The 12,225-nt window shown below is 50.4% G+C and overlaps 5 protein-coding genes across 5 annotated transcripts; 3 read left to right on the top strand and 2 right to left on the bottom strand.

Annotated features, from left to right (window-relative positions):
* Window positions 1-838: 838 nt before the first annotated feature.
* Window positions 839-4,095, bottom strand: BDR25DRAFT_323850 (uncharacterized protein; the record flags this gene model as incomplete). The annotated part of the gene is made up of 4 exons (XM_033692122.1): window positions 839-1,119; window positions 1,173-1,335; window positions 1,400-2,335; window positions 2,386-4,095. 4 exons carry the CDS (start codon window positions 4,093-4,095, stop codon window positions 839-841), a joined length of 3,090 nt encoding a protein of 1,029 aa, XP_033550107.1.
* Window positions 4,096-5,029: 934 nt separating this feature from the next.
* Window positions 5,030-6,572, top strand: BDR25DRAFT_332892 (26S proteasome subunit P45). The gene is made up of 2 exons (XM_033692791.1): window positions 5,030-5,440; window positions 5,493-6,572. Exons 1-2 carry the CDS (start codon window positions 5,206-5,208, stop codon window positions 6,425-6,427), a joined length of 1,170 nt encoding a protein of 389 aa, XP_033550108.1. The 5' UTR covers window positions 5,030-5,205; the 3' UTR covers window positions 6,428-6,572.
* A 320-nt stretch (window positions 6,573-6,892) lies between these two features.
* On the top strand, window positions 6,893-7,128 carry BDR25DRAFT_352700 (uncharacterized protein; the record flags this gene model as incomplete). The annotated part of the gene is made up of 2 exons (XM_033695049.1): window positions 6,893-6,986; window positions 7,043-7,128. 2 exons carry the CDS (start codon window positions 6,893-6,895, stop codon window positions 7,126-7,128), a joined length of 180 nt encoding a protein of 59 aa, XP_033550109.1.
* Window positions 7,129-8,065: 937 nt separating this feature from the next.
* Window positions 8,066-10,529, bottom strand: BDR25DRAFT_341390 (uncharacterized protein). Its single transcript, XM_033693602.1, has 4 exons — window positions 9,825-10,529; window positions 9,602-9,777; window positions 9,353-9,553; window positions 8,066-9,306 (listed from the first exon to the last, which is right to left on the bottom strand). Exons 1-4 carry the CDS (start codon window positions 10,075-10,077, stop codon window positions 8,185-8,187), a joined length of 1,752 nt encoding a protein of 583 aa, XP_033550110.1. The 5' UTR covers window positions 10,078-10,529; the 3' UTR covers window positions 8,066-8,184.
* Window positions 10,259-11,554, top strand: BDR25DRAFT_387418 (MFS general substrate transporter). Its single transcript, XM_033698056.1, has 3 exons — window positions 10,259-10,617; window positions 10,638-10,815; window positions 10,885-11,554. The coding sequence occupies exons 1-3, from the start codon at window positions 10,356-10,358 to the stop codon at window positions 11,414-11,416; spliced, it is 972 nt and encodes a 323-aa protein (XP_033550111.1). The 5' UTR covers window positions 10,259-10,355; the 3' UTR covers window positions 11,417-11,554.
* Window positions 11,555-12,225: the final 671 nt, after the last annotated feature.

Here is a 12,225-nt window from a genome sequence, read left to right on the forward strand (position 1 = left end):
ATGATGCATGCAAGGGTGAATGACCATTTCTTTCCACCACGCGAACCTGGTTTTGCCTCATCTGAAACCCGGCGCGTCTGTCATCTTATGCACTGCCTCATCAATGTGCGCCTTTTGTTGTTCTGCTGATTATCTATCGACTGCCATCCTCATCTCCCTCACACTCTGAGCCCCAAGCCAACACCTGTCCCGTACTCGCGTGCCCGCCAGTGGCTTTTCAATTTGGAATTCATCTGTCCTCGGCCCACCACTCTACGCAACACGAGCACACTGGAGGAATCCTCGAGCTGAATTCCCCACACGGAGCCCGGCACTCGACATCTCAAACACCCTCTCGGATCTTGGGACCGCCGAGGCCAGAGCACATCCCTCGTGTGGCTGGTAACGCCCTTTGTTTGAAAGGGGATTGTCCACGCACTCCGCACCACCAATATACGTCACGCTCTCACCGCTAGGTATCAGAAAACTCACACTTGACCTAGTTCATATAAACTTTGACATTTTGAGATTGCAATTGCAATTGCCCGATCTGATTGCTGAATAGCACAACTTGAAATCCCCGCTGCATTCATTGCATGTGCGGTACAGTGAAAAACAAAGTAAACATTAAGTGATGAAGAATCAAAGGAATTAAGGGACCGAATTGAAGAACCAAAACCCAAAAAAAAAACAAAAGGACCAAAAAAAGACCGAACTCCAGCGCTATGCGCAGCCAGATGCCCCATTCCTCCATGTGATGCAGAGCCAAAACCCATCTACTAGAAACACAGTGGCAAGTTTGCCAGTAATATAAACAATGTAGGGATCTTTCTGTCATGCAGTCGACCAGCCTGGCTGCTTAATAGGCTTGGCCATTTTTGCTGCGCCCTATCGTTTTAAAGGACATGGATTCGAATTGTTGCTCGACTAGACCCCCAATGACCAATGTATCAAACGGGTTCGCGCCCACCCTTTCGAAGTCGTTGAAGCTAGAGAGGTAGAATCCGACAATGACGACCAAGTACGAGAGGATGAGGATAGATCCTTTAAAGTAGTTGCTCTTTCCTTCGCCGTACATGTATGAAAGGAGGAAGACGCAGAGGATCACAGTGATCATGTCCCATTGGGGGAAGATCAGAGCTGCGGTTTGTGAGCATGTGCTCTTAATAATGCGGGAGGTAGGGGTTACCCACTGAAAGTGTGATCGATCACCTTAGCCGGGTCGATGTAGCGACCATGGATAGCGCTATAAAACACTAGCGCCGGAATCTGAAGGAGACAAACCTGCAAAGCGTATGCTGAACCAATCTCCATAGAGAGAGCAATGTTTCCATTCATCGCAAAAGAAATAGCATTCTATATAGAAGTTGTTATCAGCTATCAATTTTGAGGAATATTTTGGCCTAGATGCTCAACTTACGAGGAACTCAGTGGTGTTCGGAACGAGGGCAAACAAAGTGATTCCCAAAAATTTCTCGTCAATATCCGAGCCTTTTAGGACACCATCTACAGTGTTGACCAATATTTCTGCGATGATGGCATAGGCAACAGTCGCGGTAAGAAGAATAACAGCACTCTTGGTCCGGCTCCAATTGGGTGCGTCGTGTCCGCCTGCGGTATGGCCTGGCATCGGCTCTTCCGGCTCTTCAGGGTAAGCCGCGTTCTTATTCGCAGTCGGTCGCTCGGAATGCCCTTTCGCTGGGATATGTGCTAGCTGGGCGGCCTTACGCGGCGCCTTTGTTGCATCACGGGTGGCTATGGCGGTCGTTGTAGCTGCTATCTCGGTAATCTGTCGAACCAGAGACTCATTTGCTTCGTCAGATAAGCCTTCGAGGTGGAAGCCCGAGGATGTGTGTACGTCATCGGGGTCCTTCGGTGGTACGACATGATGAGGGCTCTGTCCACCCGCCTTCCCACTTGGTGGTGGTCTATGATCAAGAGTTTCTCCGTTTGGCCCGAGCCCAACTTGCTTGTAAGTCTGGCCTACAATCCGTTTATATAGTTGACTATCCCTTATATCTGCTCGAGTGACGGACTGGGTAGTTGCCTGCCTTGTGAGCGTATTGGGGAAGTCGAGATGCCCACTATTGCTGAGATAACTAGCTCCCATATCGTTTTGCTTCTTTTCGTCAATCTCACTGCTCCAAATCACTGCAGCATGCGTTCTTAGTGTAAACAGCAATCCGATGACGTAGGACAAGAAGAGAAGGACAGCTGCAAACCAGATGTATGGCCGAACGGCTTTGATGTAGAAAGGATCGGTGATTGTTGGGGTCTGAGAGTAGTAGCACCGTCTGCAGTCCCGTTCCTCGGGGAGGGCATGATGGGAAATGCATTGGTGGCAAGTCAACTCGTGCTACAGTTCTGTCAGCTGCAGGTAGAGCCTTGAAGGTGTAGGGAACTTACCCTTCCATAAATTTGATAGAACAAGGTTGGCCCAAACGCGCCAATAACAGCGAATAGTAGCATGGTTGATGTGACGCCAGCTGACTTGACATTGAAGCGCTGGGTCTTCCTCTTGAGGGCTCCAAAGCACATTGAGAGGCCGGGGAGAAAGAGAATACCGGCAAAAATACTTCCGATAATGCTGCCCTCCACGAGCTGTGCTTTACCTTCGTTCAATGCTACACAGTACAGGAAAACCTCAACTACAGTAGAGAAGAACGCGTTGATAGTGGCACCGACGCCCATAGATGATTGGGCGGAAATGGAAGCAACGGCTTGTCCGATAAAGTACGCAAGGGGAATGATTGAAAATAGTGCGAGGATGAACAAAAAGAATTGATCCGTCAACCAGATTTCTAGGCCGAACGCAACATCCAGAACCCAGTAGTCCAGAATGACGAATGCGACGAGAACCAGGAGATTAATGAGAAATATGTTTGTGCCGTCAATTGTGTACTTCCAGTACTTGCCCCCCACCGCACGGTACGTGCAGAGCAAGATTGAGGAGGATTCGCCAGGTCTTCGAACAGTACCGCTGTCGGAGTGGAATGACAGGGCCAAGGGATGCCTCCGGAGATGATCGAAGAGGAGCAGAGTGACCTTGCCCATGGGGATAGTGAAGACGAAAAACCAGCAGAGCAATGAGACTAAGAACAAGGCTGGCGTGAAAATTCCGTAGAAGAAGAGGTAAAAGACCACTCTCCCAATGTTCCATTTCCCTCGGCCAAACAACCTCCTCTTGGTTCTGGAGGTGTCTGGGTGGGACTGACTCCCACGTCCTTCCCTCCCGAGTAGGCTTGTTGTCTCATTGGCAGAGTCAGTGCTATTCCTGCGCCGTCCAACTAGAGAACCGGCGGTGGTGGCGGGGCCGAAAAAGAGCCTCCCTTCCTCAATGTCCCCGCTCTGCCACTGCTCGTATTCGCTGATGCTCCGGCCCTCGCCCTCGTCCTCGTCTGCATATGCTTCGTCTTGCATCAGCTTCACATATTTGCCGAAAGGGTAGAATAGATAGCCGGCGAGGTGGAACAAGAGGACCGAGTAGTCCATACAGCTGTCAGTAAATCCGAGAAGGGCGCAAATGAGACCTCCGGCAGCCGCAATGAGAGCCAGCCACCATCCGAAGACCAGTGTCCAGGCTAGGTTGAAGAGCTTGATCCAATTGTTGACAAAAAGACCAGGGGTTGAGTGTATGTCTCCTTCCGCATTGCGCTGCACGGATCTGTCTTTCTTGTACAATGCGGGCTTCCATATCCTTATACCGAACGGATGGGTGACGTTGATGGCCTCCTGGCGATCCTTTAGAGTGAAGCTCTCGGCATCACTGAGATCTCCCTCATCATCGACGGGTGTTCCATTGCCGTCTTCGTCTGCTCGCAAGGTGCCCTCCTCCCCAGACGAGCTTGGTTGTCCGTCCACATCTGGAGGCGCGCCCGCGCCCTCTTGCTCGGCTGCATCGTCCTCCTGGGAGTCGACGGTTGGGAGGGCTGGAGCTTGCGCTACGGTGCGGCGTCGTAGTGTCGAAGGTTTCCTGCGCAACGTATGGGCAGGAGCGTGTCGCAGTGGCTGCTGCTGTGAGGGGACAGGGACGGGCTCGATCTCGTCCTCCGCGTCATCGACGGAGAACTCCTGTCCCTTATGGGGAATGTGAGAGGATGTGGTTCGCCGACCCATTGGCGGTTTCTTCGGCCTCGGGGCGTGTCGCTCGGGAGAGGTGATGGTTTGTTGTGGACGGCCGCTGGAGGAGGAAGTTATGGACCCTGTGACGGCTGTTAGAGCGGTTGCTTATTTCGCGATAGAGCCGTTAGCTAGGCGAGCCTTACCGTAGCCTGCAGTCTGGGTCTGTATGGCTTGCAGTCTTCTACGCGCCAGTTCCGCGCCCGTCGCGGTTGCTTGCTGGCTTGCAGCGGTGGAGTTGGAGGCGGACGTCTCCGAGCTCCTCCTCGTGGTGTCAGGAGAGGTATTTGCACCTCCAGCCGTGGACGAGGGATCGCCTTCAGCCATGACGACTGCCGGGTCGCAAAGCTGTGCGAATGAATCGATGGATGCGGGCTTGGCTGGCGCACCAAGAGCGGCTTACCTTGGTGTTTGTTGACAGACGTCAGGTCTCTACCGTCAGGCGTCTGCGGCGTAGACAGGGCGGGGACAGGGAATTCATATCACGCAGAATCGCACGGAGTGTCTCCGGAGGCGGTGAAAGGCCCTAACGGTGCAACTGTACAGATGACACAGTCTGGGGGATCATGAGCACGCCGTAGCTCTCTCCGGGGTTGTTCCGATCAGTCTTAAACCCGTGCCAGATAAGACAGGCAGATCACACGCATTCACGTCACAGCAATTTGCAAAGCCCATGATTTGAGACCCGTACAGTGCACCAGAGTTCTATCTGGGTTGTACGTTAAGGGTCCTGGGAGATATATTCACGGCCACCGTCAGTGTTTTGCTGTGGGGGAAGCCCCAAGCAAGGAACAACCCTTGGAACGGGCTTTGGAGCAACCCTTGCAAATAAACCCTGCTTCAAGCGATCTTGGTATAGCTTAGTCAGCTCAGCGGCTGCGAGGTTTATCCGCTCCGAGAAGCTCCCTGTGAAACGCAGCATTGCCGTACCTGACCGCCTACGACAACACCAATCCCCTCTCCTCGCCCACTTCTTCGTCGCAACACGGTCTCGTGCCATCATCGGCACTTTTACACTCTATCCCGCAGTCTCTAAACAGATACCTGGGAGCTGAACGCTCTGCAAACACTGCCCGTTCCTGTTTCGTCGCCCGCGCCGCCACAACCATGGCGCTCGATACCTTTTTCCACAACAAGATCGAGAGTATGAAGCTCGAGATTATACAAGGGCAAGCGGTTCTCCGGAGACTGGAGGCTCAGCGGAATGACTACAACTCGCGGGTGCGGTTACTGCGAGAGGAGCTCGGTCTTCTACAGCAGCCCGGGTCCTATGTCGGCGAGGTCGTGAAGGTCATGGGCACGAAGAAAGTGCTTGTCAAGGTACATCCAGAGGGCAAATATGGTGAGCGGACCATCTCGTACCTGCTTAGATGTGCCGCTGACTCGTCATTCAGTCGTTGACATCTCCGACAATGTGGACATCAGCAAACTCACTGTCGGCAAGCGCGTCACCCTCCTCAGCGACTCATACAAGCTCGAAAAAATGCTGCCATCATCTGTCGATCCCCTCGTCTCGCTAATGATGGTAGAGAAAGTTCCCGACAGCACTTACGACATGATTGGTGGCCTGGATCAACAAATCAAAGAGATCAAGGAGGTCATCGAGCTTGGTCTGCAGCATCCCGAACTCTTCGAATCCCTCGGTATCGCGCAACCAAAAGGTGTCTTGCTCTACGGCCCGCCAGGGACAGGAAAGACACTACTCGCTCGTGCTGTAGCCCATCACGCCGACTGTAAATTCATTCGAGTCTCCGGAAGCGAGTTGGTACAGAAGTACATTGGTGAGGGCAGCCGCATGGTTCGAGAACTGTTCGTCATGGCCCGAGAACACGCTCCAAGTATCATCTTCATGGACGAGATCGACAGCATTGGGTCGAGTCGAGTCGAAGGAAGCTCCGGCGGTGACTCGGAGGTGCAGAGAACTATGTTGGAGCTGCTGAACCAGCTGGATGGCTTTGAGCCGACGAAGAACATCAAGATCATCATGGCCACCAACCGCCTGGATATCCTAGATCCTGCGCTGCTTCGACCTGGCCGCATTGACCGAAAGATCGAGTTTCCCCCTCCAACCGTCGAGGCACGGGCGGACATTCTGCGTATTCACTCGAGGAGTATGAATTTGACCCGTGGAATCAACCTCACCAAGATTGCGGAGAAGATGAATGGCTGCTCTGGCGCTGAATTAAAGGGTGTCTGTACCGAGGCAGGCATGTATGCTTTGAGAGAGAGGAGAGTGCATGTCACACAGGAGGACTTCGATCTTGCGACCGCGAAGGTACTCAACAAGCACGATGACAAGGCGACAAGTTTGAGCAAGCTGTGGAAGTAAGGGACAGCTTCTTGGATTCAAGGTTTCAGTGCTGCGCTTCTGCCGGCTTTGGATGGTCGAATGCTGCAGCACACTCATGTACTATCAAGCATAGCGGATATAGACATCATTGGGCAGTCCGATTCTAATCTGATCCAAATCTGATAACTTAATACTTGCGCTTTTGGACGCATTATGCACGTGATTTATCTTAGTGCACAATTAGCTCTGCCGATCTCACTGATCTCGCTCCAATCCAACATCAACACATGCAAATCGGATATCCTGGAATACCTTGTCTATATCTATGTAGAAATGCATTCAGTTTCGGTAGTCTCGAGTCGCCGCTTTAATAAACTCTGCTCGTTTAATATGCAGAGTAGAGCCTTACCTCGCTGGAGTGACATTCTAGCTTCGGGGCCTGCAGCTCCCCTCAGCACCTCATTGAAACCCAGATATAGCACAGCGCCTACTTAAAGTGATAGCATGCTCACCCTCCTTCCTGCTATCGCCTTCCCTACTTCTCCTTTACCCTCATCCAACTGCTCGCCTCCTACTTCAATGCCGTGCCCCTATCTTGGTGCTGCTGCCACTCATCCTCCTAATTCTTTTAAGGTTGTCCTGTGCAGTCTTGAGTATCCCTTACATCTCGAAATACAGCGTCGGGTCTGGATTCTTCCGTCTCCTGCCATCGGAAAACATCCTCCTCCGTAATCTGGTGATGTAAGGAATGATTGGCTTGTAATAAAGGGTGAAGTTTGCCTCTAAAGTTTTGAGAAAATCGCTCTCAGCACCTAAGTTACTATTCCCTGCTTAATTTTGGCAAGTTCTTCTGCGCCAACAGAGTTCCACTTGTTGAAGCGCTTGACGACTCTTTCTTTATAATAAATATCCAAAAGAGGACCCAGAAGAATGACTCAAGATTGTGCATGAATGAATGCTTCTTATCGTCTAGAAGCACCCCGATCGCCATAAACGCTGGTGTGTCAATTTTCCACGTGCTCCCGAAAACTTCTCGCGCTGCTCCTTGATCGCGAGGTCAAGTCGATCAAGAACGCGCGCCAGGAGGGATTGTTTTTGTCTTCGTTAACTATACGATTGTTCGGTAAGGTATCATATTGTAGTATGCTAGCTCGCCTGTGTAACGACTTGTACCCTTCAATGAAGTCTTCCAATGCAGCAAGGAGACTAGTTTGCGAGTTTGCCTTGTAGATGGGTTTCCCGTAGTCGCTGACAATGACGCGGCGATAAACTTAGTTCGCAAGTGCAGGCTTCGCCGAGGAGCTCGAGCAAGTACGAAGACCCACTCCAAGAAGAGGGACTAATCGTTCGGGATTGTTCAGCATCAGCGTTGACTGTTGTTATGAGTTTTGATAAATCATCAAGGTGGTTCCTGCCGTCATGGCTTGAAGGTAGATGACGTGCCAGTTGGAGAAAGACTATGGCAGCGTTGCTCAATCTCACAACTTCCGTACAAACTTTCAAGAGACCAACTCACTACGCGGCTTATATTGTTGACCGACATCCAGATGAAACCGGTGTTCAGAATGTTGGAAGCAGCTAGATTGATGATTTGTCCCATGGTCAGTACTGTGGTTTATATGTCAGCATCCTAATCTGATGTAAAAGATCCCGATTTTCCAGCCCTTATCTTAGTACAAAAAAGACCTAGAGTATCTTGACGCTGCATAACACGCGAAGATTCAACGCGCAGACAGCGCCTTGTGGTTTACAAAACTATCGATACTTCTGGAAATCAAAAAGGCACAGATAGGACTCTACCAGGAAGGGGCCATGCTGGAAAGCATATCCTCTACATACAACTCGTCCCGGTAGCCAGGGAAAACCTGGTCAACAACATCTGCAATCCATCGAGCGGTATGTCGTACCGTAAAATGCATCTTTGAATATTCCCAGTACTCTGGGAACCAACCCGCACACTCCCAATCGACTATGCCGGATATCTTTCCATTCCGATCAACAAGTATATTCCTTAGATTAAGGTCCGCATGCGTGAAAACAATATCGTGTCTCGCGCTATGTGGTCTCGAAATCTGTTTCCAGGCGTCTTCGTTGAGAGGGAGGTCATGTGTCAAGCATTTGTTGAAAGCGGTCTCATCTTGAAACCTCAGCTCTTTGCGTTGAGAATCACCAATACGCCAATCCAAGATGCCACCACCTAGAGCGTTACATATTTGAAATCCCGAGCCCGTCTTGTTGGGAATGTGTCGTAGTTCAGCGATGTATCCCTTGAGATCTTGTACGACTGCGTCTACTTGTTCGTCGGTCATGGTGGCGAGCATTAGCCCAATGCCTTTCCCTGAAAGACCCGTCATAAGGAGAAAGGAAGAATCAGAGTACTGAATAGCATCAATTCCTCTTGGCGCAGGGACTTGCGTGTGCTTTTCCACAAGCCGAAGCGACTCGAATTCTGCTTGGTGCTTCGATGCCCAATGACTACTTCCCACCCGCAAGTAGAGATTGAAAGGGAGTCGATGAATCCGTTCTGAACCAGTGTATCCGTAGAGCCTAGTTGCAATCGATGCCAGGCGCTTGTATGCAAACGCTCGAAAGAATACCGGAGTATGAATCCAGAGGCTTTGAAAGATTTGGGTTACAGTTTGAATGTACCATTGGATCCAGCTTTTCTTCGACGGCACCTCCGCAGAAGACCTAGCCATGGTTGGTGTTTTTAAGTTGTGTGGCGAGTGGTGGGTAGGCTTCATATGTTCCAATACTTCTAGCCATGCCAAAGCATCTGCGAATCGGTGATGTACTTCGAAAAGCTGGGCGTTTGGGAGAGACGCGAGACCGACAGCTTTGTTTTCCAGTGTTATGAAACGAAAGTGTTCGACTTGGTTAACAGGAATGAAATCATTCACTTTCATGAAATACTGGGCCTACCTAAGTTAGGAAAATACTTGGAATTACTAAATGGAGCCTTACTGAGTCCTTCGTAGGTTCTAGCGGACGGCTTTCAAAAGAGAGCCTCCCGTTTGCAAAATGCTCATACATCCGCGGAGATAATAGCATCAATTGATCAGAGAGATCGGGTCTGGAAGAGGCGATGTTTCGATCTTCAAGTGAGCCCAGGTTTTGCAGTTGTAACTCCCCAATGTAGGCTGCGAGTATATTGTAAAGCCTTCCCTTTGAAGAAGTCAGCGGAGCAAAAGGTGAACATAATTGAAGACGTACATTTTGAGCCATATCTCCATCATGAAACAGTAAAGGAGACAAGACATAGACAAACAGAGGATACTCATTGTTGTCTTTTCCAAGTTGAACTTTCGAGATACAACATTGGCCACCATCTCTTCGCCATATCTGTCGCCTTAGCGATTCCTCCAAATCTTTGGAAGCAACAGGGCGTACTATTGGCAAACATTAGCAATATTCAAATGAGTCAATAGTGGCGAACCTTTTCTGAGAAGACTAGCCCAGTCAACTAAAAATTCTGAGACGGTAGCCTTCTTCTGTCCAGAGATCTCATCGAGAAAAAATCGAGACGCAAATTCCCGGTCAACGGCGTGTTGGATGAAGGCACTGAGAAGTGTCCGCTGGGGGTGTGCAAGCGTCTCGGCGATCACGGAAAGGGCTTTGTACTCAGCAGACGCTTTGTCTTCTGGGAAGAGCCGAGAAGCGGATCCTGCGATATGATGAGGGGAACCCATGGCATCAGTCGTGATCGAGAACAGGTTAAAGCGAAAGAAACCAAGAAGACTGATGGATCATAAAGAGTTAGTGAGCTGTATTCTACCTAGCCTTCTGAAACGCTCCGTGTCGTTGTTCGAGCGCTAGAATCGTGTCTCACTCTTCGTAGTCTTATGCAAAACTAATAGGTGACCTTGTGAAGGAAATCTGCCTGTCGATAGCGCGATTCCTCTGGAGTTCTTGCCTGGGAGTCATCAGTACTTGTTGATGGTTTTCGGCATCGATTGGGCGCTAGCCCATGTTTTTCGCAACACTGGTAGCGTGGCCGCTACTCGGGAATCTGACGTGCGAAGAGACATATACGCATTGCACGAAGTCTGAAAACATTGGATGGAGATACTTCATGATCATCATGGCCGGCGTGGCCATAATTATGTTTTTCCTACGCTTTGTGTGTTTTACGATTTTCGAGAGTCCGAAGTATTTGATAGGGAAGGGGAGGGATGCGGATGCGGTGAAGATTGTGCATGAAGTGGCGAAGAGAAATGGGAAGACGTCAGGTTTGACGTTGGGGACTTAGAGGTTTGTGAGCAGTTGGCTGGGGGTGAACTGGCGGTGCCAATACGGCAGTCTCAGGCTCGGGCAGCGCTGGAAAGGAATCTAGAGAAGGTAGATTTGACGCATATTAAAGCGCTGTTTGCGACCAAGAAACTTGCATTCAGTACTTCCCTTATTACGGTCATCTGGGCATTCATTGGGTACGTTCCCCTCCCCTTCCCCTGGAATATTCCTCCCCCGAACATGCACATCTACTAACTTTGCTCCAGCCTCGGCTTTCCCCTCTACAACGCCTTCCTCCCCTTCATCCAAGCCACACGTGGCGCAGACTTCGGTGACGGCAGCACCTACCTCACCTATCGCAACTCCTTCATCATCGCTGTGCTCGGGGTGCCCGGATGTCTCCTCGGCGGCCTCCTCGTCGAACCCTCATTCATCGGCCGCAAAGGCACGATCTCGGTCTCCATAGTCCTAACTGGCGTCTTCCTCTTCTATAGCACTACCGCGGTCACCTCTTCCGCGCTCTTCGGCTGGAACTGCGCTTATAATTTCATGTCTAAAATCATGTACGCCGTGCTGTATGCGTATACGCCCGAGATTTTTCTGACGAAGGATAGGGGAACAGGGAATGCGATTACGGCGAGTGTGAATCGTGTGTTTGGCATTATAGCGCCGATTATTGCCATGTTTGGGAATTTGGAGACGGCGGCCTCGGTGTATGTCAGTGGCGCGTTGTTTGTGGCGGCGGGGCTGTTGGTGTTGGCGCTGCCGTTTGAGAGTCGTGGGAAGGCGAGTATGTAGACCGGGTTTGGGGCTTGGGAGTGGGTGATGGACGAAGGGTGAGGAGGAAGAAGAAGTATAATTGAATATACCCCCTTGGGACTTGACTTCGGTTAGACGGCCTAGAGTGAAGATAATTGCAAGAGCACGACCGCAAAGAGAAGACGTCCTGGTAAATATGAGCGTCCTGGTAAAAATAAGGAAAGCACTGATACTTGCCCTGCCATCCATTTATAGCTATACTCTCCTCTCCCCCTCGTTCTATGACCCAATTGCAGTGTTGAGAGAGATGTTTGTGAAGCGATATGCAAGGTCGAGAAGCAGACGCCGATGGACTGCGCGCACTCGATCTATGTATATTAGTATTAGTTTCCTTAAATAACTAGATTAGCCTGTTGCTTGGGCTCCCTCCCTCTCTCTCTCTCTCTCTCTCTCTCTCTCACACACACACACACACACACAACAGAACGTGGATCTCTCATCCCACTATGTCACAGCAACCACAAAGTCCAGCACAATACAACTTCCCAGACAGTCAAGACTGACACTCACATCGCTCTTTCGAAGCAGAAGTGCAAGCATGCATGTACAAGATGCCATTAACAAGAAGCAGACACTGCCAGACAGAAACGGACCTTAAGATATAGGAAGATACTCAAACCCCATCCCGTCTCGATAACTCCAAGGAAAAGAGGAAGGAATTTAAGAAGAAGAAAAAGAGTCTAAGAAAATAACCCGGGGATTCTTGAGACCAAGCGCTCAAGAAAAGATCAATGTGTGATATCGTAGCCCTGCTCCGCACCTTGTTGCTGCTGTACTGCTGTTTCTGC

This window comes from Lindgomyces ingoldianus, assembly GCF_010093535.1.
Source record: "Lindgomyces ingoldianus strain ATCC 200398 unplaced genomic scaffold BDR25scaffold_9, whole genome shotgun sequence".
NCBI lineage: Eukaryota > Fungi > Ascomycota > Dothideomycetes > Pleosporales > Lindgomycetaceae > Lindgomyces > Lindgomyces ingoldianus.

Excerpts from the sequence above, each read along its gene's own strand:
- BDR25DRAFT_332892 (XM_033692791.1), top strand. The coding sequence starts at position 5,206 with ATGGCGCTCGATACCTTTTTCCACAACAAGATCGAGAGTATGAAGCTC. Across the intron at positions 5,441-5,492 it reads ACATCCAGAGGGCAAATATG|TCGTTGACATCTCCGACAAT; the intron begins GTGAGCGGACCA and ends CTCGTCATTCAG.
- BDR25DRAFT_341390 (XM_033693602.1), bottom strand. The coding sequence starts at position 10,077 with ATGGGTTCCCCTCATCATATCGCAGGATCCGCTTCTCGGCTCTTCCCA. Across the intron at positions 9,778-9,824 it reads GGCTAGTCTTCTCAGAAAAG|TACGCCCTGTTGCTTCCAAA; the intron begins GTTCGCCACTAT and ends GTTTGCCAATAG. Across the intron at positions 9,554-9,601 it reads ATGGAGATATGGCTCAAAAT|GGAAGGCTTTACAATATACT; the intron begins GTACGTCTTCAA and ends ACTTCTTCAAAG.
- BDR25DRAFT_387418 (XM_033698056.1), top strand. The coding sequence starts at position 10,356 with ATGTTTTTCGCAACACTGGTAGCGTGGCCGCTACTCGGGAATCTGACG. Across the intron at positions 10,816-10,884 it reads GTCATCTGGGCATTCATTGG|CCTCGGCTTTCCCCTCTACA; the intron begins GTACGTTCCCCT and ends ACTTTGCTCCAG.